Here is a 26,268-nt window from a genome sequence, read left to right as displayed (position 1 = left end):
TTTTGAGTTTGGAAACGCCCATTTTTCTTGCTTTGTAACTCATATTTATTATTTTACATTTGTAATTACAAGCTGCATAATTGCTGCGTATTTCCACAGAGAAAAATTCATTCTGTTTAAAACATTTTGAAGTTTTCAAATTGCTTCTAATACTTCGAGATTGGAACGTTAGCTTCTCCCTTTCTTGTCGTTCTATTCAGCAACACGCTTCCCTATTCTGGTTCTTTGTTGAAAGGATGGGCTTCGTCGGAGGCTAAATGTGCTATCTGGAGAGCCAAAAGCTCAAAGGATCCAGAGGATTCTCGTGATCTCCTTGTAGTCTCTTCATGACAGAGATCCCCTGCTGCAGCAAATCAGATGACCGGGAAATCCATTCAATCGAGGAGTCCCAGCGGCATCCTGCGAAACGTCCTTCATCTTGGGTCCTCTCCTTTACCGTTTAGGACGTGGCCGAAGCCATGGTGAACTCAAAACACAACGTGACCGGTTTGATGAATGTCTTCGGTAGCAGACGTACAGCTATTTTGATTGGCTTTACTCGTGCATTGCTTTCATCACGTTAGTTTTTGTTTATAGCTTATTTTAAGAGAATTCTGTCAATATTTCTGGAAGGACTTGTCAAATTTTAATTTTCAAACATGTCAAGCGAAACCTGTATCTAGGGTGTTCGGGGAAAAAGTCAACCAATTGTCAACCTCACTTCCACTAGTACACCCTGGACTGCATTTTGCAGACTAAGGAGGCTCTGGCGGCTGGATCTACGGCCAGTATAATCTTCATAGGACTGTGTGCGTGTTGTCCTGTATTTTGTCCTTGTGTTTGATGAGTGCCCATTTACATCCTCAGCTTTTAACCTAAGTCAGAATATTTTAATCCGTCGACATTACAGTTATGTTAGTTATATTTTAGATAAGGTAAGAGGCTAGACCCCATATCATGTGACGGGTGCAAAATAGCCTAAGTACTGACGCACCCAAAATTTTAAATTCAATCAATCAATGTATCACTTAAGTCAAAAACTGCGATTTTTCTCTTGCTTCCATTTAAGCCACACTGAAACATAAAGAAAATATTATAAGTATAATTTTATATTGAGCATGTTTAAGGATTCTAAACAGGATGATCCAACATGTGTATCATGTCTGTAATGTTTGATATTAAGAGAATGAACATAAATAACTGCATGCTGTAAAAATGACATTTTCTGACTTAAGTGCTTTTCCCCGAACACCCTAGATATACACTTCAGTATTTTTTTATGAAGAAATCGTCACATTGAACGTTACGAAACTGTGTAAAGGAATTTCCACGAAAAAGAAAAGCTACCTTCACGAGCATAAATGATTCGCCTTTATGCAATGTCTTTATGAATCAGTTCGTATACTACTCACATTCCAAACGTTCGTTTGTAACGACGTCTTTCTAAGAACTCCTACACTGAAATAGTTTCTCAGAATTATATAATAGTGTTGGACTGGTCAGGTCATAAGCCTGGAATTCCCGATCAAGAAACTAGAAAAAGGGAACAAAAAGTTGTTTTATTTTACTTAGGAGGAATAACTTGAAATTCGTGGGCAAGAGCAAGATAATACAGCCTGTCTAAAATGAACCTACACGCGTTTATAGTCCTAACTATTTTTATTCTGCACGGGACTGAAAAACACAAAGTTCATCAAAGCTCACCAGGGCCACAATGGTGTTGCAGTCTGTCATTTTATAAAATGGTGCTAGATAGCACAGTCAAGTCTAATTTGTCCCAAGAATGAAATCTGTCTCGGATGACAAGACAATTAATAAAATTCATGTTTGGAAAAGCTTAAAACCTTGAGCAGATTTTTTAATACAATTTGTGTTTTTATTTGTATTTCTCCTTATTTTGCGCCACTTTTCTGCCCCGTTGAGCTAATTGTGAATATGAGGATGAATAATGAAATTGATAAAGGAACGCCCACAAATTAATTCAGTGCCAGGCTGAGAGTCGAACCTTGAAACTTCGGTGGAGAGATTCAGAGTCGACCACTCAACGCGCTTGGACACATTGGTGAGCAGTAAAAACCTACTTGTTGTAAAAGTTCCTGTTTGCGGACATATGGTTATTTCCCACAATCTCTCGTCTAATACTGTCAGGAATGAAAAACATAAAATCGAAAGCTTCTATGATGCTCTGTTCATTATTGGAAAACAAATGCAAGAGCAACTCTCGATAAAATTTGTTAAAAGGTATGCTAGCAGAGCTTGCTCCGCTTCTCCCATAACACGCCACTGGCATAGCTTAATTTCAGCTTTTTTTTTGTTTTTTTTTATGAACTATGTAATTAGTATCTACAAGGATTCTGGCTTCTGGTATATTATGGTTCCTCTATAGTTAATCATTGCCCGTGGGGGCCAGATCGCGCTGTAGCGCATTGATTTCATTTTACTCCATACTCCAGAACACTGGAGGTTAAAAAAAGGAGAGGAAAAAATTAAGCAAAAAAAGGTCGAGAAATCGATTTGATCGCCGAGGGACTTTACAGGCATTTAATGTTACTCACGTATATTGGACGACGATCTCTCGTGCGTACCTGATCGAGAGGAGAGATTTTATAGTCCAGAACACTTCATTTTGTCTTCATTGTTCTGCTCCTTTCTCCCACATCCTTTACACTTGCAATTAATTTCAGCGACAGAGGCGAAGGCAAAGTTACCTCTTTGCCGAAATTACTCACTCGTATCAGCAAACCTTTTTCTTCCATTCTTTTTTATTTCTTTTTGGAGTGATTTTTTTTCTCTCTCCACGTTCTGGAAAACCTAATAGAGAATTTTGACGTTTCCAATTAGGGTAGATGTGTCTTTTAATTTTTATTCCTCCCATCTCTTGGGTCAACTTCCTTTTATTGCTTTATTACATAAGTAATTTAATGTACAATAATAATAATGATAAAGCAATCAATGGTCCTTCTAAGGCTGTTCTGTAACTAAACATTTCTCAGTAAAACTGCATACGTACAGATTAATGCTTAAAACATATTTCACTATGGATATTAACTAGATATACTAAAGTATCGCATGTAGCCTAAATAAACCAAATACATGTAGCTCAGTGGCGTATTCTCCCATATTACCTAGTATACCACCAGTGAACCAACTTCTTTCATGTGAACAGAAATTATCGGAAAATTTGAAGTTGTCGGGACTTCTGTTTTCGTTTTACTTGCATAATTGAATTGGTGTTTTATTTCTTTTTATATCTATTTAATATATAATAAATATACACAATCAATAATAATTGTTGCGGGTAAACCAGGTCAAATTTTCAGAATACGCCACTGATAAAGCTTAAGAAATGTGTTTACTAATAAAGATACTGCAGAACACTTGATCAACGCGGATAATAGATCTCAAATTCGGACAGAAAAACAAAGCTGTTATCATATTTATGCATGTCTGTTTATAGTCGGAGTGACTTAGTTGCATAAAATATAAAATATATTTACGTACACATGTAAAGAGTAGGTTTCTAATCTTTAAAATTAACAATAAAAATATGTTAAGTTTTGTACTTGGCTGTAATTTTATGAATGCTTAAATTTCGAATTTCATTAATTTATATTTGCATACCCGTCGCCAATTAGTACCAAGAAACCAGGAGATGAATAGTTTGTTAAATTTGAAATTCTCTTGTAACTGCTTTCCTGCTCTAAAATCAACAAATTTCTGGAAAGCAGCTAGGAAAGTTAATTGCCTGCGTGCGTGCTCGAAATTGCAAAGCGGATTCCAATTCACAGTTCACCTTGAGCTGAAGATTGCATCAGTAAATTGCTGGAAGACCTGCTAAGCTGCAATAAAAGTACCCAGAATATTAACAGGCAGAAAATCTGAATATGGACATTTCTCTCTTCCAAGGGAAATAGTAATCTGAGAAATCCATGAAAATGCAAATCTCTGTCTTTAATGCAAGCTCATGTTCCAGCTTTGAAAGAAGAATCTAACACAGGGAAAAAGCTGGAAATGTGCGCAACACTAACATTTGTTCAACAAAGCTAGTACATTCATAGAATTATGAATTTATTTCAATCCTTTAATTCAATTTTACATGTCTATTAGTTGATACTTATTTAGTCTCATGATACTGTTATATCATTTGCGTGTTAGTTAGTTCTTAAATAAAAATAATTAAAATGTTGGATAAATTTCAGAGTTGATATTTTATATTTGGTCATTCTGTTTCGTATATATAAACGATCTTACTTTTTGATAGAGTTTGTGTTTGTTTACTTTACTGTAATCATTTGTACGAGAGCATTAAACCTGAAAGGCTCCCCGGTGTAGTCGGCTTGTAACCAAGGGGTCCAGGTTCGATACCCGGTGGAGGCACATTGTGCAGTGGTTCGGATTCCACTTTAAATTGTAGTTCCAGTCCCGATTAGCCTATCTGTGCATAAAGTTAACTTAAAGTAACAATCCAAACAAGACAAATATTTACTAAACCTAACAAGCTTATGAGTGGTGTATAAAATAATGGCAGCGAGTAAGATAGGTCCAAGGCAGTTGTGACCATGAGTGGCCTAGGTGATGAGGACAAGTTTGTTTTGAGTAGGTTATGCTCAATAGCATAATTGGGAATGGACTTCCAGATCAAAGTGGTATTCGGACCACTGTGAAATGTGGCCCCACCGGGTATCGAACCTGGGACCTCTTGGATACAAGGCGACAGCTTTACCACCACGCCATTGGGTAGACCCATGAATGCAAGTGTTAGAAGCAGATGGTTATTACATCATGTGACAATGTGTGATAGTGACGCCGTTACGCTATTGTCAGTGATGGTCCCTTCGAACTTTAACCTTCTTGCAAATTTGAAAGAACCCCTCCCCCTGCGTGGGAAGGGGTTGCATATTGACGATGTTCTATGAGAAGAACACTCGGTTTCTAACAAAAAAAAATCTTCGCTAACCTCTAGAATCCTCTGCGACTTGTGTATGGAACTTCCATAGCCTTATTTTGATAAGATAGTGCCTTCCTTAACTCCAAACCTTAAGCTGATAACTCCACGTATGTATGGCGTATACATTTTTGTTGTTGCCGTTTGCTATAGTATTATCTGTGTTACAAAATAACTAACTAGCAATGCATTTGGAAAATCCAAGTGTGTGACTTAATGATTAATCTTGCAATACTTATCTACCTTCAGAGAAAATTTCAATGCTTCATACCTGCAACTTTTTAATGAAGCTTTTTGATAGTGTTTCTTCATCGTGAATTTACGGACACTTCCTGATATATAGTTGCAGAACATTTCTATTTTTTTCTGGAGGTCTATATGTAGCAAATCATATTCGCTGATAAATTCCCAATATTTATTTTCTTTCAGGAACCATATTCTTACAAAACAGAATCTTTGCCCTCCCTTTGTATGGGAAATATAATCAATCCACATACAATCTTCAATTTCCTCACTTCTAAATTGCAAATACGCCAAGGCAAGTGCTGATGACCCTGTGAAAAAGTGCACGAGTTTGGTAATGTCTGCTGTCTTCCTTAGCATCCACTTGAGTAACGTCGTAATACTTTCCTAGGGGATATATGACAGGTCGGACAAATCGAGAATGGGTTTCTACAAAGAATGACCAGCAGCAAGATAACATATCTGTAAATGATATGTTATGTATGGATTGACAAATATATTATTTTGATCAGCGCCTGAAGTGGAATATGCTAGCTGGGGGATGTTTGGTCGAGCTTGGGGTTAGCTTGAGGGATGCTCCTATGGTTTAACATGGTGACAATAAGACAACTGGGTGTATGTTTTGCGAAAATTTTGCTGGCTGTAGGGGATAAAATTCCACCGCACCTCCCCTCACTTAGAGCACTGATTTTGATGTATATGAATTAACAAAAAAGTGCGATGAAGATTTTTCCTTCCTTATTCGGTTAAACCATGCTGAGTTACATTGTCCGTTTGATTGATTTGATTGATTGATTTAGTTTATTTTACTTCGAGTTTTGTGCCTCTTGGCTAATTTGCGAAGATGGGGATGAGTGATGAAATGATGAAATTGATGGACATTCACAAACAACCAAGCCCGAGCGGGATTCGAATCCGGGACCCTTGGCGTCGCAGCGCGATGTGCTAACCGCTCGGCCACAGGGTCCGGCATTGTCCGTTTGAGATTAGCAGGCTACGAGAGCATTCGATATGAACTGACCTTTGGCAGTGCAAAACTGAATTCATATTTTGGTCTTAGTCCTTTCGATAAATTTCTGCATCTATATTTCAAGAGTAAAGATACATAGAAGTAACGAAAGTTTTGTTCTCTTACAGGTACCTGAAGTATGGCAGTTACCCCGTGATAAATCCAGACGGAGCGGAATTCCCTAAAAACTTTTATTTTAACCGCACAAGACAATACTTTGTTCATCTGATGAGCGATTCCTCACCAAGGACTTTGAATGTTTCCTGCCCTCTGCCAGGAGACTGGTTTGCCGTCGCCTTCCTCAACTTTGAGACTGAACGGATAGAACAAAAGGTAAGTAGGCTTCTCACTTTCAATCGCGCGATCGTGTCCTAATGTTAAAAAAAAGGATTACCCAAGCCGCGTTTGGCCCTAAAGTTTGGACAGAGAATGTTTTATCTTTTCATATTTAATTTTGAAAGGGTTATGTTTACCGATATTTCTCATACTCTTCTCTGAGCGATGAGATTTGACAACTGTCAGTGAATGTTTCTCTTTCATATATGGATAAAAGGTGGGATTGACCCTTGAACCAATCAAGAAAAATACTTTACCATGGTGACGAGACTTTCTTGTTTTGTGCTGCATTGTTAAACCTAGCAACCGCAACAGCTTAGCAATATAAGGTCGGGCAATTTTCTAAATACCTCTGGTGGTATTGACTTTATTGATTTAAATGCGAGGAAAGATCACATGTTAACTGACCGAAGGGTCGTTTGACTGTGCAACTAAAGCAACAATGACAACGAACACTACCTACACTTGGGGTCTTCTTGCATTTGGAACCGAATATCAAGTTCAATTCTTTCGCCGTGTACCTGCTATTGTGGACCTTATTAGAACCAATCTTGTGTAGTGGTTTCTTTTGTTATTTTATTCAGAATTTGGATATTTTTTGTGAAATTGTGGAGAAACCAACCGGATACTTGTGCTGTCTTGTTTTAAGGTAGAAGGTGTAAAACACATTCTACGAAGTTGCTTTAGGTATTGAACTTTTCACTACCACGTTATTTGAACCAAGGCACCTTCCACGTGATCTCCTGCGGAAATATTATTTCACAACTTATTACGACAGTCTATAAGCACGCTTGGCTCCTCTGAAGGATGTACTAGCGTTTATTCTTTCCGCTATATGGTAACTAACTACTATTGACCCGTTTTGCAGAAGTTGTTTTATGTGAAATCCATGTATTATAGTTAACACCTCCACCCGGCTACTTTGTGTAACAAGGTCCAGTTAATTAAATGTGTTGGTGTTTTTCGTGGGTTTATTACAAATTCTCATCCTGTTATACTTTTCGTTCCATGAGTATTATTGTTTGTTATTAACATTCCACGAAGTTTAATTTTGGAAATGTGGATCGTGCTGATTGATATCGTCACTCGTTGTGTTTGTATGCAAGTACACCCAACGGCAAAATAAACAGTAGGCGAATTGTCCACCATCATTTTCATTCGGTCTATATTACACAATTTGATAAAAATGAATTGAAATAATGACGTCAATAAGCAGAGGGCAATGAATGCCTGCTTCGAACTAACATAGTTTCATTCCTTAAAACAACACAGGATGTAGAATTAAAAAAATTATGAAAATAGCGGTGGACAATTTGCCTACCATTATCTTTGCCGTTGACTGTACTTACAGCCGACGACAAAGGTACTAGGCAAATTGTCAATCACCATGTTTATTCACTCTATTTTTCACAATGCGAGGTGCAAGCATTGACATCAAATTACCAATCTCGCCCCAGAAGTCTCGGCTTCCAATCCCGGACTGGTCATAGATGTTTTGGTGTATTATTTCATCAATTTCATGTGATCACCCTAAGCGGCGTGATTAGCCAAAAGTGGGAAAAACCGACATAAAATAGCAACAATAGATATACAAATTAAAAGAGCGTAGAATCTGTGGACAATTTGCTTGAAGACATTCGCCCTGCATTGCACTTTATGCAAATATCGCTAGTAACACCTGGGCATAAAACAGGCTTTAACGTAAATAAACATAACAAACGTACATGCAACAGCTAATGGACATTGCTTGGGAATTACCACCGTGTAACATGACTGCAACTGGGATTCAACATACATCATTGATAACTTTTGCTTTGTCACCGTTTGAGTGCCTGTGCCGAAAACAACAGTTGCGGTGCCTTGTGGTCTTGCATTAGCAATGTAAAGCAAATTGATCTTAACATAATGGGTGGACGTATTTTACACTCCCGTGCTTTTCAGTTCCTTCTTGCTATGCCTTGTCACAGATCTTTGCAAAGTTGTTCTTACATAATGACTTACATGACTTTGCATTGCTGAACTGTAATTAGCGTCCATTTTAGAGTGATCGATTATCGAGGTAGTTAGAATCGGAACCATTTGTTCAACCCTTCCACCGGAAATCGAGCTTGAAACTCCTTGATTGCTGAGACAACCTTAACTATTCTATGAACTGAAAGGCTTAAGTAGAAAATCTAATGGGAGTTTCACAGGAAGGTGGCAGTTAAAGAAACATGAAACGACCAGCTTCGCTAATCCAAATTACTGCATCGCTGTCCGTGGTAACGACAAAATTGCGTGAGTATATAGTCTGTGACTTCTATTGATTATATATGCACACGCGTGCATTTTCCGTTCAGCCAGCACCAGAGAGCTCCTAGGTGATTCTGCTCTCGAATCAATGTAGAACTAACACTTCCTTGGCGAGGTAGTGACGTGTTGAATTGTGAAATATTTTGCTGCATAAATATTAGTTTATGAATTTTATCTAATCGGTGTTTTGTAGGATACTTTTGTTTCCTATTAGTTTAGTATCACCTTTCTAAGAATGAATCCAACGTTTAGTATTTCCAACAGCTCTGATGTTTACCCAGTTTCATAGAATTTTTGTTTATTTATGAGAACTCATGGTACGTGCAGAACAGAGTGACAATTTTGCACTGAATAATGAAAATTGCGAGAGTTTCTTCTTGAAATCTTCCGCATTGAAACTGTTTATATCGTCCCTACATGTATGGAATTGTTGCCAAATGATATTCAGAAATGAGTAGTACTTCTTTTTTTTATTCTTTGTGTCACGAGAGAAAGAAACACTTGTACAATGCTACAAAAGCCATGCAAACCTTCTTCGTCGCAATTTGCCAAAAGTGTCGGAAAAGCGACCTAAATAATCTAATTCAACAAATTAAAACCTAACCTTCTATTACTCATATTACAAAAACTTACATTACGAAAACCGTAAGAGGTATTTACAGCTAGATTTTAGGCTATTTTTCTAATTCTTTACGGCTTAGGTTTATTCAGTAAATAAAGTACTAGAAATTAATTAGCCTTATAGTGCAGTTAAAAGTAATATTTTAGATGCAAATAAATTTGATAATATGTCATTGTGATAATTCGACGTTTTATGACTGGTACGACGTTAAGCTTTGGTTTTGATGCTAAGGAATCATGTTAAGCGTTTGACAGAATGCGACGCGAATAGGAAGTGCCCTTGAGAAAAATACATTTAATGAAGTGCAAGCTTGCAGGATGAGAAACAAGGGAGGAGAAAAGTGAAATTCTTCGCTTGCAAAGAATGCTCGCTCAATTGGAGCTACGGAAGGGAAATTCTTCGCTTCCGGAATATATGTACTGCTTTGCAGACACTGAAAATTGCATTTTCTGAATCCTTCAAATTGTATGTATTAAGTTATAACTTACACTCCTCAGATGTAAAACTTACCTTTTTATCACAAATAAAGACACTATTAGAATGTCAAACAATATAATAATATATTCATAGACTTCCGGGACGGGACGTAGTATAGTTAGAGTTGACGAGTCCAAAAGGGAGAGTAGATGAAAGCATGCCTATAATGCCACTGGAATTTTGAATTTGAATTCTTATTTTAAGTCCACTTTATTCACAGAAGACTAATCGAGAGTGGACCTACAGTTTAAAGTGGAATCCGAACAACTATACGCCTCCACCGCGTATGAAACTCGGGACCCCTTGATTACAAGGAGACGAATTTACCACTACGTCATCAGGGGAGCTATTTAGCCACTCTGCTCGTTCAGTTAGCACATGCGTTGATGGTCGAGACTAATGGCCGCGTGCACCAACGCCGATTATTTCGAAGTTCAGATGAACGAGATCAATTTTAATCCACTCTAAATAAACTTGGATTAAAGATTTGCATTGCACCAACGAAAAACGACGTTCACGAAATTCCGTTCAACTGATCCGAGATTTATTTGTAAGGCTATACCTGATTTGTTGGCTAAAACAAATTACAGTCAAGAACCGCATAGAGTAGTGTGATGTGTTAAAGTATCAACATGTAGGAGAAGAAAGTAATTCGGTCTGCAAACTTCTCTGAATTTGAGATATGTTCTAATCAACCTTGTCGACGAGTACAATGATGTAGTAGAGTGTAAAAAAATATTAAAAAAGGACTGACGGCACAACACAAAAGGAGAAGAAGAAAGCATGGAACCTTCTTCTACGGGACTTTCTGTGGGACTTGAATGCCTTACGAAATGGAAATTCATTCGATTTTGATGCTACTGATGTCTGTGGTATTTGAATTTTTCATTTATTGTCTTGTCGTGTAAATAGCCAGTAACATGTATTTTCGTAAATGTATACAAACACATTGTAACAATATCGTAATATTGCTCTGTTCTAATTTACCGTGCACTTGCACGTAATATATTACATTTATATATGATTTGTGTTCTGGTTAGAAACATCACGACTTTGCACCACAGAACCACAAATTATTATTATTATTTTGGCAGTTTTTACACAGTTCTAGAATTAGCATTGTACGCCCAACATCTCTAGCGTTTGCACGCCCCCGATATCACTTTCCACTCTTTTTCTATTCAAAAGCAACTGCCAGCAGTCGACGCGTCAGTATCGTGAACCAGGATCAGCCACCAAACGGTGGCGAATGGCCGATCAGAAGATAAACTCGTTTTCATGCTCCTAGATCGCGATCAAGTGTTGAACCGTCTTCGTGCAATGGAATTTTCCAATGATCCTTTACCGATCCGAGTTTAAATTTTGATCTTCGTTGGTGCACTCTGCTATAACTCAAACAACTATGTTTCTTGTTTCTGCCGTTGCTTTCTGGTGGCATGGACCTTTTCGAGATCTTTATTTTTAAAATATGTTGTTTTCAAATTTTGATTAACGTAGCAGACAGTTGAAAATCAAATATATTGCCCAGGTAGACTTATGCACCGCTTTTTTTTGGAAGGGACTTGAAATCTAGCGAATCAACTGCTAGGAATATTAACATAAATAGGCTTTTGCCAGTAGGCTTGTATATATTTCTTACTTTGGACTAAACTCTTCATTTAAAACTAGAACTCAATCATGTCGCAAATGTTAAAAAAAATTGCAACGGGCGCAAGAATGGACTCTACCCTACTCTTTCATTTTGCAATAACCTCATAATTACACAAAATTAAACTCCATTTTACGGTGTTCTTAATTAACACAGACATTTCCTAAGTAGTGTGCAAAAGTAAATGTAAAATTCATGAAAACATGGAAGTTCTCGCCTTTTGACTTGTTGCGGTCTTCTTGAAATTGACAGATTGAAATTAAAGCAAGAAGATGCTTTCGGATTCGTAACGTAGGCGAGATCCCTTTGATGTGGCTTGACACCCACCCCATCAGGGGGGCGGAGGAGACTGTGTGCCCTGCACTTGCTCACTTTGTTGGTACCTCTGAGAGTTATTTCGCTTTGTGCAACTCCTGGAAGAACTGAAAGCAGCACGGCTGGGACGAAGCCAGCTTGCAAAAGTGCATATTTTAGTCGATGAACCAAGTTCAAGCAAAAATTTCCGTTTCGCGTGTACATGTGCGTGTAGGTAAGTTCAAGAGAGATGGAAGTTGAATCTTGCACCAAATGAAAGGACAAGGTTTTAAATCCAATTTATGCACCGATATCCTAAACCGGACTGGAACTACAGTTTTAACATGGATCCGAACCCCTCGGTCCTTTCACCAGAAACCAAACCCAGGACCTTTTGATTACAAGACAAAAACCTTAGTTATTACGTCATCGGGAAACATTCTAGAAACTTCGATGTAAGTCTTTTATGCATTTGTATGTATACACATGAGGGTACCGCCGTTCAACACCGACAAACTTTCACATCATAAAAACTTTTTCAGTAACGTTTCTTTCCTTAAATACTCGTTCGGACTTTATGAACCTTCGAAAAACTAAATCTTAAATTCTGTATGTATGCAGCCACGCGGAACAGAATCACTGTTTTTTTTTTTTCAACGCCCTGTATAAGGTGTCAACATAATCTTCAATCCGACAACCATCGAGCCATCAGTGCCACCTCTAGTATTGTTTGATCTTAGTGGAATTGGTTCAAATTTCACTGTTTGACATAATGATGTAATTGTTTAACAGCTCCCCCTTAAAACATAATTTATTTAAAGATGGTGGATTCTAAGCAAGTTTCGATCAACTAAATAATAAAGAAAAGACGTCGTTAAATTAAAATAACCACAACATGTAACGTCACATTACAATTGCACCCTAGTTTACGTACTTCAAATAACTGCACGAATGCACAGCATAGTTTCACATTTCAGACTGAATATTTCGTTTCTAGTGGTTGGCCATATTGTTCTGAATTGTAGGCGATGCATCTCTCAAGTAACCTTGTGGGATACGTGGATAGCCTTGGATAAAATTTTCTGTGTGCGAATTGGGACTCAGATGAATCACAGATCGCGAAGGCTGAAAATACTTCTGGGAGGTTGCTGGTAGCTTAAGTCACGCTTCTACTAACATGTAATATCTGGCTAGTAATTTTAATTGATATATGTTTTGTATGCTATGGAACGCAAAGTAAGTAAATTTCAATGCACAGTATTTTCATAAATAATTTGGTGGAAATCCTCATTCCTTTTGTTCCGCCAACGTAGCTCCACCTGTTTCTCGATTTTATTTATGGTTTAAGACCAAACATGGTTACTACCCAGATAAAATTTCGAAATGCATTTTTGGAAATAAGACAATGCCCCCCAATCCCAAGTCTTATTTATGCATGTTGAAAACTGCAAGTAAGGAATTCATCGTCACTATGTAACAACCGTAAAAAATCTCTTCCAACTGTCCTTCAATAGATCCATAAATTAATTCCATATTCATTAAAAGTCTGCTGCGTAAATTAAACTTTAGGTTGGAATAGTTAAGTTTGAAGTTTGTCGACTTTTAACTAAAATAGTTAGCGCAAGATATATTTCGCTATTATTCTTAAATAGTTAGAAATTCACACGATAACTATTTTTGTGTCGAATCGCATATTTCATTTTTTCCGAGGCAAGAAAGAGAATAGTCACTCAAGACTACGGGCTCTAGTCCCGTCACTGGTGTTCTGTCAGTGTCCCCTTCAACAATTTAATCTATTATCGCTCAACCTCATAGTCGCGGGTAGCCAAATGTGTCAGAAAAGCGACGAAAATAACAACAATACAAATTGAAATCGTTCAAAATTAAAACAGAGTACAGTTGTTGAATTATCCCCTAACAAGTTAAATTGGATGCATAAGGGAATAAATGAATCGGGTGTTGGCACGATAGCGTTTCAATATTCTGACTTTAATATGAAAGCCACTCTCAATTTGCAAATCAATTAGGCTGCATTTCTACAATATGCAGTTTCTCTCTTCGTTAAATTAACTGAAGTGCTCATTTTGATAAAATGATTTTTCATGTTTATCTTTTATGTTGAAACGTGCCAATTTCATATTGAATATTTCAAAAGAAGCTGAAAAAAAACGTGTTCTAAATCATGGACCGCTTGTAGTTGATTCACCTGTAATTTAGTATAAATTTAGAATCAAAAAGATATGTTAAATGTTGTAAGCGTCTCTTCATCAATTTTATCACTTTGCTATTAACTAAAAAATGAAGTAAAATAAACCAAATCAGTTAATGCAATAATTTTATCTTCCTCTGCTTATATATATATACACACACACACTACAGGGTGTCATTTTAATGGCGCCCACCACGGACCACAGATTCGTATAGAGGACATCAAAATAAACAACTTTTCTCGGTAACATTTTTCTCGTTGGTGCGTCGATTCGACACTACAGCCGTTCAAAAAATTAGAACAGGGTTTCTTTTTTAGCTTGTTGTGAAATATTCAATATGAAATTGGCACGTTTCTTAGTCCCGTAATAATGACCAGAGTTTTCTAATGAATTTATTTGCCATAAAACAACGTTGTATAAAAGGTACGGAGTGTTTGAAAGCGATATAGAACTACTGTCGGATTAAAAATTATGAATACTCTAGTTTGAACTATAATTAAAAATTAACCATACATAGCATAAAAACGAGTTGCATCAAAATTTAACTTATTCAATTTAGCGTCAAGATATGGTAACCAAAGTTTTTTCGAGTATGCCTTCGATTTTTTCATCGTCGTGAGAATAAAAAAGTACAGTTTTTTGTGTTTTCCAAACCATCGCTCTCTTTGAAATTTTATAAATAAAAAAAGCTTGTGGTCCGATCGTAAAGAAATTTAAATACAGTGGAAGTAGAAAGGTGTTAAACAAAAGTCTTAATTTTCATCTTTTTAAAATCGGTCATAAAAAGGTTCTTATCGATTTTGTGAAACAATTTTTTCTTAGCATTGTGTAGTTCTACAAATACGATCTGCCGGAAGCGCTGTCGCTACCCGATTCGCAGGGACATCCCGCAATTTCCACGGTCCAAAGGGCATCACTTAGGCGACAGCACGTGCGGTACTATTACGATAATGCAGCATAACAATGAATAAGAATTATTGTTTCTTAGAAAATACATTTTCTCTATATCTTCTAATGTGCATGGTGGGAACATGTTCATAACACAGTAGTGTACGTGGATCAATCAGCACCATTGATACAACCAAACACCTCATCAGTCCGCAAAGAAAAATTGTTTTCATTGTTTACTAACTCTACTTCATAAAGCGAAGAACAGGAAGGGGAGGGAGAAATTCGAACCTTTCCATTATATCTACGTCACAGATTTAAAAAAGACACATCACGTGACCGCAGTAAATCGGAAGCAGATGACGATGTATAAACACGCAAATCGAACATTAATGCGGAAGACTTAAATTCCCTGCAGTTATTTTAACATGAGATACGTTTCTCAACTTTGAAGACTCCAGAAAAGCGAGATCTTTGAGATATTTGTACCTGCTTAAGTTTCTATCACGGAAGTAGATTTTAGTGCCCTGCGTTCAAGATTATTTTTGGTACAACTTATTTCCGTTGCAGTATTGCCAACTCATTTTCATTTACGTTAAATACCCGAGAAACTACAAGAAAAATATAAAAGAAATAGCACACTTGTTACTGTTTCACCTCGATCTGAATTTTCAGTGTTCCTGAACCCTTAGTTGTTTGTAACAAGAAAGACTGAATGTGAAAGAGATGAATATGAACGATGAACTGATTAAATGGATGATGGGGGAAAATAAATTGAGTTGTAAGTCCACTTTGTGCACAGATAGCTTATTCAGGACAGGACCTACAGTTTAGAGTGGGATCCGAACCACTATGTTCCTCCACCGGGTATCGAACCCGGGATACCTTCGTTACAAGGCGACGACGTTACCACTACGCCACCGGGGAGGCGCAACCAAACATCGGCATTGATACGGTTGTGATAATGATTGGCAACACGTTATGCACGGTTGCGGAAACAACCAGCAAGGTGCCGCTTGGGCTCCAACACGAAGTTACTCATTGGTTAATTCAGCCATTGCCCTTCCAATGGCTACATTACAACACGTTCCGAAACGTTTGCCCAGAATTTTTCGACCGGGTGGGAAGAAGCTGTGTATTGATAAATTAGGGTGGGCAGTACAAACGTAAGGCATGATGTGAGTTTGACTAACATGTATCCCCACCCCCCCTCTGTCTTTCGCTCTCTTTCACCTTGTGTAGAACGCGATTTGAAAGCAAGGAATTCATCAAACATAATCATCGTATCCAGTAATTCGTATCTTTTTCACAGATTATTTGTGCTGTAAGTGTGACCTTTTCGAACACAATGTCAACTTCCCTCCTGAATAGTACAGTACACCCTGGAAACTGTATTCTTCTAGGCAAATGAGTCTCTAGTGCCTGTAACCGCAGTCAAGATATTCCCTTTTGTCTCCGTGCTTGTTTGTGTTCGTCCCTTCATGAGGTTCGTATAATTACCATTCAACCTCACCGTCACCAATGGTCAAAACTAGCAGAAAATCGACTTGAAATATAACAATGAGTCAAATCAGTCTTTATTACTTTCCACAAATAGAGTATCAACAGTTCATAGCACTTCGAAAGTTGAGGTAGTAATTTCAACTCCACAATGCTTAATTTTTTATCAAAACAGATATCTCCACGAACGACGACGTTGCTTTATACAAGTCCCAAATATTTTTGTCTGTAGAGGAAAGAAATAGTTTAAATCTCAGATCAATTCATGGGCGTCCGGAAGGGGGAGAAAGTGAAAGGGGGGACGCCCCCCTCATGGAAATGGATCTTACCATAAACTAAACTTATACATTACACACATATATTGCATTTCATTCACAGTAATTTATGTTAATTATTGGAAGTGGAAGGGTGGGTGTTGTAGGAACAGGAGAGCTTCAATTTTAATCAGTGTTTCTTTGAGGGGGCAGCACTATTGAGGGACAAATATATCTCGTTTGCCCCCTTCCCCCCTGGAACAAGTTACCATGCTTATCTCTCCTTGGAAGAAATTCTGCCAACGTCCATGGGCCAATCAATATAATAGTGTAATCCACCTGTTAGATGGACGCATCTTATGTTATGATAAAATTATACGGTTAAAGGATTTATTTATGTATATCGTCTCTCCGATCGCATAACGCTCTCGCCTTATAATTAAGTGGCCCTGGGATTGATTCCCAGTGGAAGGCCAATGCACAGTCGTTAGGACTACAGTTTAAAATGGAGATTTAGTGACCATTAGTCTATCTGAGCATGTGGTCTTGAAAAAAAAAATCCCTACTGGATTATTTGCAATTTTTTCTTTAATTTGGCTGCCTCATTATACAGTGCTCAAAAAAAGTTTTGCATATTATGAGTGCATGCGGTTTGAGTCGCGATATCCCCAAAAGGTATACAATGTTCATTATGTGAGAAATGCCCGAGACAGAAACCGACATAACGTCCCAAGTTAATTCGATATTCAGCAGATACAGGGCAGTAGATGCCACATGATCCCTGAGGAGATTTGAAAGCAGCCCGATGGGAGGCATTGTCAGTCTCTTATCCGCACTTGTGAGTTGGAAACTGCACAGACAGCGGGTGGAAAACGAAGGGCAACATGCCTCGAGCAACCATTTCTGCTACGGCCAGCATTCGAATTGTAACGCTGCTGCAAGAGGGATATCGCCAAGTGGAGGTCATTGCTCGTGTTGGAGTGAGCTAAAGTGATGTCTCTCGAGTGTGGAAAAGTTCAGGGAGACACAATCAGTTGCTGATCGACCAAGGACAGGACGTTCACGCAATACAACACGCTGGGAAAATTGGTACGTGGTGATTTCGGACGTCGTAGACTCCCTGCAACTGCTACCTGTTTGTGCCAGAATCTGCGGAGGGCCTCAGGAGCGAATGTTTCCAATCAGACAGTGCGGAATCGACTTCATGAGGAAAGATTGACGTCACGAAAACCTATACCCAAGGTTCCTCTGAAACCACACCATAAGAGAGACCGTGTAAGGTGGGCAACAATGCACAGCGAATGGAGTCAGGAACAGTGGGAGCACACGCTCTTTACAGACGAGGTCACCATCAGTTTGCACTCGTTAAGCAAAAGCATAAGGGTTTGGAGACGATCAGATGAGAGATTGAACGAGCCCTTCATCCAGGAACGTCACCAGCAGCAGGGGAATTCCATCATGTTTTGGGGTGGAATCATGTTTGGTCGACGTCGCCCCTAATTCCTCTCCAGGGTCACATGACTGGTCTGATGTACAGAAACGATATTCTCGAACCCGTGGTAGCAGGTTTCTCTACAACTGTGGGAGATGGCTTCACGCTGGCGGATGATAACGCTCGACCGCATCGAGCCAGAGTGGTTCAAGAGTTCCTTGATATGCATGGCATTCGACGCATGGTGTGGCCGGCGTATTCTCCAGACATGAACTGTGTGGAACATGCATGGGGACACCTGAAGCGAGCAATTGTCAGCCGCGAAAATCCTCCTGTGAACAAGGTGCAATTGCGGGAGGCTGCACTTAAGAGTGGGACAGTCTTCCTCAGGAAAAGTTGAATGCTCTTATCCTTAGCATGCCCCGTCATGTTCAAGCATGCCTTCGGGCTCGAGGTGGCTATACACGGTACTGAACTCCCATCTATTGATCCCAATCATGCCTGCGAGCCGTAGGCATACGGTATTGCACTGCCATTCTTTTGTGTTTCGCATCCCACATTTTCAATCTTGTGTTTCTGGTGTGATTTTGTTTCATCTGCATGGCTGCACTGTATTCTTTCTCTTTGTATGTCTTCCATGTGCTCTTGAATATGATTCCATGTATCTAGTACAATAAAATGATCTCACACCCTGAATATACAAAACTTTTTTTGAGCACTGTAGGTCTCAGAGACCCTCGAATCAAGCTTTCTTTCCACCCCTTTCTTCCTTTTCTTTGAAATTCATGCAAGTTAATCATATAACTGCATAACTAATAGTGAAAATTTATATGTTGGAAGAGAACTTGTAAATAGTGCTAGCCACTAATTATATCAGTTCAGTAATTCCATAGATTTTTTCGAACCTACAAAACTGTTACATTAAAATTTGGTCACCTCGGTATGGTAGTGATTGTGAATACTCGTTATTAATTAGAACAAATTAAAAATTGTTATTTTAGATACATTGCATTATTTGAAGATGACAGCTATGTTAAAATGTGATAGAATAAAGAAAGTGGCACCTCAAATTACCCGCGGAGTGGTTATTGCAGTGCGCTATGATGCAGGGGTCCCAGATTCGAATACCGGTCTGAGAATGGGTGTTTTTATGAGTCTCCATTCATCACTTTCATCATATCATCATTGCGATTAGCCAAAAGTGAAAAAAAGCGAAGTAATTTTTTTTTTTTTAAAAAAAAATAAGCAACCAAACATAAAATTCCGCATGTCTTCTTTCCTGGTATTGCAGTGTGGACCCAATTAAAAAGGTCGATATAATGTCATGCGTATCTGGAAGAAGCAAGGCGAAGATTATTTTTTATTGTTTATCACTTTGATCATACCCAGGCCAAGATTTATGTGGAGAGCCGGTGCTGACAACATCAAGAACTCGCTTCCATTTATGCACAGTTTCAGTTAGTCTATAACCTTTAGCCCAAGCAATGTTGTGACAGTCAGATTTACCGTCGACCTGCCTCATCATTATCATTATTATTATTATTCTAATCCATAGCGGTGAAAAATGTGTTTAATCAAGGTGTTGAGTGTCTTTATTTGTATTTATTTGTTTGTATGTATATATATTAGATATGCCAAAGAAAGGGAGTCGCGAGTCGGACGGGCGAGCATCTTAAAGGTCACGTTATGCGTCCAAAACTTAGGAAATTCAACCTTAACGACAACCATTCAAATATATCGGGTTCCAGCGGCCGGATTGATATGAAACTTTTACCAGCGCAGCAACATGTTTGCAAGGACGGATGTGTGCAGTTTCATCGCAATCAAGCAAGAATTACAGATGCCAGATCGATTTGGTTATAATCGATCAGTTTATGGGCACAGATTGCAGTTGAGCTGTGGGCGACGCGCTGGCGGGGTACCGAAGGTACCATACCCGAAGCACGGCTCTGTCCAGGCTGGGAGACAATGGAGCGAAGTGGAATGACCTCTCCGGAAGCGTCCCTTCAACGACCGCCGAGCGTCCTTTTTCGAAATCCGGATAAAACGAAGGACCTGCTTTTCCGACTCGCAGTTTACCGCGATTCTTGTAGCGAGAGCACCTCCGTGCTACCTCTCCGTATACCGTGGACTTAGTTTTGTTTCGCGAACATCAGTGTGTGATAGGCAGTAAGTCGATACGAGTGTGCTTACCTCAATCGCTGGAGGAAGTCGAAGCGAGACTGTGTTTCTGTTATAATCTTACGCCGTTTATAGTTTTTGTGAAACAAGGAACCTCAAAAATCATGGCGGGCTAATGGAAGAAGAGAGGAGAGGGGAAACCCTCGGTTCGGCCGATGCCAGACGAGACACCACGACGAATGCCTACAACATGCCAAAAAGCCAGAGCTACGCCGCCTGATGTCTACCAGCCGCCAGAGAGAGAGAGAGAGAGAGAGACGTCGAACGCTTCCATGTCGACGTCCCCGACGCTTGAGATCGTCCGACGGTGAGGGAGAAGACGCCGACGAGCCAAGAACGACCGCCCACCACCCAGATGAGACGTCCGAATCACGCCTGGCCACGGAGATGTTCACCGGACCCGAGAGGAAGAGACGCCGAGCCCATTGACGTCCCCGAGCGACGCCGACGATCCATCATCACTGATCCGCCAAGGAACCAGATGACTGAACGCTCTTCGCATTCTCGTCGTCGCGATCGAGGAAGAATAGGAAAACCTTTCGTGTGCATACAAGTGATTTCAATCGCCCACGAAGACGCCAGGATGCGCCGTGGAACCAGAGAGATGGTAACGTATTCATCTGTATGAATGTCAACACGTACCGGCTCGATTGATATTTAGAGAATGCCCTAGAAATTCGTCGATGTTTTGAAAACGCCCACACAACCCTAAACTTCATACCAAACTCCCGTTGCGCTTAAAATTTGTATTTAATTGTCTCAGGTCAATTTTACTCATTTCTTGTGGTTTTTAATGATCTTAAATTCACTGTTGTTTATGCTCCTTTTGTATTTGATTGAAGTGCGTACTGCTAGAGTAAAGCGCCGCCCGCTTAATTGTTTAATCTATTTGAGGTTTGTTCATTGTAGTATGTGTCAGCGCTGTGCCGCTGCTAACTACGTCAGGTCGCGTATGTGATTATTTGTTAAAGTATTTGCCTGGTAATGTTAATTGCTCGTCGCGGCGAAGTGTTGAAGTCCCGCCTGCTAGAGAGTATATGTTTGCGTCACTCAACGGAGGTTATTGTTATGTTTAGAACCACGTGAGGTCAAGTAAAAGGAAAACGTCCGCCCACGTGAGCGTAATTGCTGTTGAGACGCTTTTGTTTATTCTGGACAAATAATGTATTGTCACCGCACCGACCTATTTTTTACAGGTGAACTTAAGTAAGGGCTGGCTAGTGATTTGAAGTAGCACTGGAGCAAATTCACAAATGACCTGATTAAGCCAAAGTCAATGTAAAATTAAATGCGAATGCAATAATTAGGGCTCGTCGTCGAAAACCTGTACATTGTATGTATTAATTTTTGTTGATGCGCCCCAAAAAGTTTGAATCTGTGAATGAATGTGTGAGTGCGAGAGGGGGAAATGTACCAAATTGATCTTTGTTTTGTTATGGATAGAATATACTTTTTTTATTTTCCATGTTAATTCTTGTGCAATATCATTTCATACGCATGTCGCTACCCGTGATTTTCAGGTGTGCAGCTAGCTGCTTCCCGGCTACAGGTAAAGAGGTGTGGTAATTGAAAGTATATGTTTTTGTTTGATATGGCTAATAGCTATGCACTGTTGGTCACCTGTCCCTATACACGAACTCAACTGGACCGTTACGCTATTTCACTTGTCCGAGGGAGGTTTTGCCGACTCCATCCAGGTAGTGGTAGCTTTTGTTTTCCCGGGCAAGGGAGGGCGTTCACAATGTCAGATGGTTAGTTATATTTTTTAATATTTTTCCACATTCCAAATATCTTTTTCCTTCAATATATAGCTGCTTTCGAAACAATTTTTCCCCATTGAAGGCTGGGAGCTGCAACCCTCCAAATCCTCCTAAATTCTGATTAACTCTTGATCATAAACCTTATAATTGTGAGTATCCCACAAATCTTACTAAGCCTGGTGATTGCTTCTAATCATAAGTGTTCATTAGATCACATTTTAAGAAAAGAGTTCTGATAGTACCGGTAGCTTTCCAATGACAAAATTAAGAAAGAAGAAAGAAAAGCTTAAATTGATTTCATTCGACAGGATATTTGCTCAAATTTGCGTACACTTACTTACTAGACAAAATTTTCGCCAAATGACATCAAAGCTTGTTATGGGATGAAGTTTGTGAACTTTCTAGTATCGACAATATTCACAAGTAAAATATGCATGAAGTGAGGAGCAGCCTATACTTACAGAACCATTTACATTTCCTAATTGTATATATTTATTGAATTTGATTGGTAGGGTAATCGGGTGGGCACAGGAATTTTTGTGTGGACGCTTGTCCACCCGTGCCCACCCCTGTCGCCGTCCCTGCGTTTGCCGAAATCAAGGCAGCGAGTGTGATTTCGCGTAATGAATTGTAGGGGAAGCTGTTTGATGGATATCATCCATTAAGTTCTTTTTGCAGCACTTTTGTCCAAGGTGCATTGAATAAAAATGTGTAAAGCTTGACGCCCACAGAGACGCGGAGAAACGCGGCAACGGAACGCAACAGACCCGTTGCCACCGTCTCAGTGGGCGATAACCTTTAAGATAACCAGCAGGCTTCTGGCACGGAAATTCCCAATTCGGTTCCACGCGTTTCCCTGTAGTGGGCGTTACGCCATTTGATTTCAATAGAAGCAGACAACAAAAGTTCTGTTTGGTTCCGTTGACGCTTCTCAGTGGGCCTCAAGATTAAAGAAGCGAATCGCGTCGCCCGAGAATCACATGCCTGGTGCCTGAACCCACGACCAGTACAATCCTCTATGGGGTTGTGTGCTATTCTCACTTGAATATCTGTGCGCCGAATTTTTGCTGTTGAATTTGTTCTTTATAGGGAGTTCACCTCCGAACCATTTATTTTACTTCACGGTTTTTTCCTGGGTCTCAACACATGCAACAACCAACATCGTGTTCTGACGTAAGCGAGGAATGCCTTCGTTGTTAGATTAGGTTTGTTAGGTTTCGTTCTCTTAGCATAAATACACAGTCATTTTATCTGGGCTTGACCGAAAAGGTATTACACTCATGTGCAAAACTTAAGAATAATGTGAAATTACATAGGAAACATGTTGAGAAACAGTGGTAAATGCATGTAGTGTTTCCAAGTACGAGTCCTTGACTGTGTGCCACACATGATACCGCTTGGTGGCACTGTATACACCCGTCGCAGTCGGGAGCTCCGTTACCCCCCCTCCCCCCTCCCCGACTATCGCCGAATCAGTCGAGACTTTGCGTGCCATATGTGCTCCATATGTGCGTTTATGTGCGCGAAAAATTTCCATTTGTGCGCGCTTAATAAGAACGCAATAAGATGTCAAAATCCGGGCAGTAGGATATGTGCCAAGTGCTATTTCAACACTCCAGTAGTTGTGTTCGATACATCACAGATAGCGTACATACAGCAGTGTTGTTGGCCAGATTGTCAGTGCACGTGTAGGAGAATGGCGCGCACACCATATGGATGATTTCGTGCGTGGAAGAATCGTCTGACGACTGGAGAGAGGTCAGTCACAGATGGAAGTGTTGCGTGAACTGGATGTCCCCCAGAGTGTCATCTCAAGGGTCTGGCGATGATTCCAACAGGGTGAAAACGTCACACGGAGGTTTGGTGAAGGCCGTCCAAGAGGACCGTTTCTTACGCCTAACAGGTAGGCGCAATAGACACAGCACCGCTTCGATTCTTGGTAGAGATCTTGCAGCTGCTACAGGAACTACCATTTCAAGGTTTACAGTGTACAGACTGTTAGCTGAGGGACACATGTATGCCAGAAGACCAGCAAGGTGTGTTCCATTGAACCCAGTGCAAAGAAGATCCCGTTTGAATTGGTCCAGGGAACATCACACGTGGACCCAGGAGCAATGGAGTCATGTCTTGTTCACAGATGAATCAAGGTTCTGTCTTACCAGTGATTCACGACGTGTCTTCATCTGGAGAGAACCCGGAACACGGTTCCGTCCAGCTAACATTACTGAACTGGACCATTACAGGGGTGGCGGAATCATGGTGTGAGGTGGGATCACCCTGGGGTCTCGCACGGCCCTGCATGTCTTCCCACGGAGTACCATCACAGGTGTGGTGTATCGGGATGACATCCTGAACCAGTATGTTGGTCTGTTTCAGGGTGCAGTGCGCCCTGAATTCATTCTGATGGATGATAATGCTCGTCCCCATCGAGCTGGAATAGTGGATGTGTACCTTGAGACTCAAGACATCAGACGATACGATTGGCCCAGTCGCTCACCAGACTTGAACCCAATAGAGCATGCATGTGACATGCTTGGAAGGCGAATTGCGCGTCGTCAAATGGCTCCAAGGTCCATTCCCGAGCTCAGGGACGCACTGGTCCAAGAATGGCAAGCCATACCCCGGCCACTTATTGATAACCTCATCCTCAGCATGCACTCGCGCTGTGGTGCATGTCTTGCAGTGCGGGGAGATCATACACACTATTGATGTCCCTGTGCCGCCCTGTTTCCTGGACTAACACATGGGTACATTTCCTGATTTTCACACCCCTTTGCATTTTCGTCCCTGTTGCCCACTCTGTACCTTTTCTCACACTGTTTTCAGTCTGATACCATTTTCAAGTCAACCTGCAATCCATATATGGGTGGTTCTCCATTTTCCCCCTGTGATGAATCCCTAACTTATGCACATGAGTGTATTTATGCTAAGAGAACTAAACCTAACAGCGAAAGCATTCCGCACTGACGTCAGAACACGATGTTGGTTGTTGCTTGTGTTATCAGTGAGACCTGTTTTTCCAAAGGGGCTTGAGCCCTCGAATTAAGAGAAGGGTTTAAAATAGCCTCGAATCACTCGTGATCCAGTCGGTATTGTGTCTGACTTCCATGCGGGAGGCCCGGGTTCGATTCCGGTGTGGGTAAGATGAAGTCCCTGCTTAAATCGGCTCTGGAGTTCATACAGCCACAAATAAATGGGTACCTGGGAACAACCCTCTGGGATATAGGCTGCCGAAGCGTAGTACTGATCACATCACCTTAAAAATGTACAATATCAAAAATGTGTGGGCCCTACTTACACATCCCACTACGTCCCTTCATGGCACGGTGCAGTGTGACTACCTAATAGCCTCAGTGATGATGTACCCATTATAGTGCTTAATAAAGGAACAAACTGAAGGGGACTATGTTGTATTCAATCATATAGCGGATGGATAATATACTCTGTCTCAGTTATCTCTGGAGCAAGCGAACGGAAACAAGTCTCTGCGCAAGTAGTGACGCGAGACTGATCCACAAATAAACATGTAAGAGGGAATGGGATTGCGTGGAGAGGGAAAGCAACTGTAGTTACCAGCCTTCGCAGCAGCGTGTACTGCTTCGCTCTGCCCACTCGATCCCCTCTTCTCTGCCGCTATGTGCGGAGATAGCTGGACAGAATATAATGCTGTTAAGGCTAGGGGATTCAAAAATTACCATGTTTTTTCTTATTCCACGTTCTCCAACATTTCTCCTTTTATACTTTATTTTTAGCTTCATACAGCTGATGTTCCTCAATCTGCCTATAGATGCTTAATTACTATGTGCTTAATCGCTTCGCAGAAACAGGTCTGCTAGCCGTGTTCGTTCCGTTGAAGACATATTACACGGGGCTTCGCCAACTCCAACCTGCAACAAGAAACAGCACAAGCAAATTTAATGACGTTAAACGAGAGTTGACGAAGCATGGAAAGGCTTCAACACAATGCAGACTCTGATCATTGCATGGGGGATGCCTGTGTTAGTAATTAGCCACCCTCGAGTGATCTTGTCACGCTGGGGTTCTCCTTGTATTTGGCAAGCTTGTTTGTAGTGTTCTTGTTCAGAGGGGATGAGGCTGGATTCCGGGCAATACATTTTTTTTAGAAATGGATTTTGTACCGTACCGGGCTTTTGTGGTGATTTTTTAAGAAACTCGTTCATGCCCCACCCATAATTTT

General features: G+C 40.2%; 1 protein-coding gene across 4 annotated transcripts in view; it reads left to right on the top strand.

Annotated features, from left to right (window-relative positions):
- Positions 1–26,268, top strand: part of LOC145984219 (post-GPI attachment to proteins factor 6) — a 530,070-nt gene that overhangs the window by 183,836 nt on the left and 319,966 nt on the right. For all 4 annotated transcript variants that reach the window (XR_014441287.1, XR_014441288.1, XM_083117778.1 and 1 more), the window contains exon 3: positions 6,305–6,509. Coding sequence is in view for 2 of the 4 variants with exons in the window: in XM_083117778.1 (XP_082973904.1) it covers positions 6,305–6,509 (205 nt within the window). In the remaining 2 variants the exon portion in view is untranslated. The remainder of the gene's footprint in view (positions 1–6,304; positions 6,510–26,268) is intronic.

Source organism: Lepisma saccharinum, chromosome 2 (genome assembly GCF_977018435.1).
Source record: "Lepisma saccharinum chromosome 2, izLepSacc3.1, whole genome shotgun sequence".
Lineage (NCBI taxonomy): Eukaryota > Metazoa > Arthropoda > Insecta > Zygentoma > Lepismatidae > Lepisma > Lepisma saccharinum.
The sequence above is the reverse complement of the archived record's forward strand: the minus strand, read 5'-3'. Positions and strand labels throughout refer to the sequence as shown.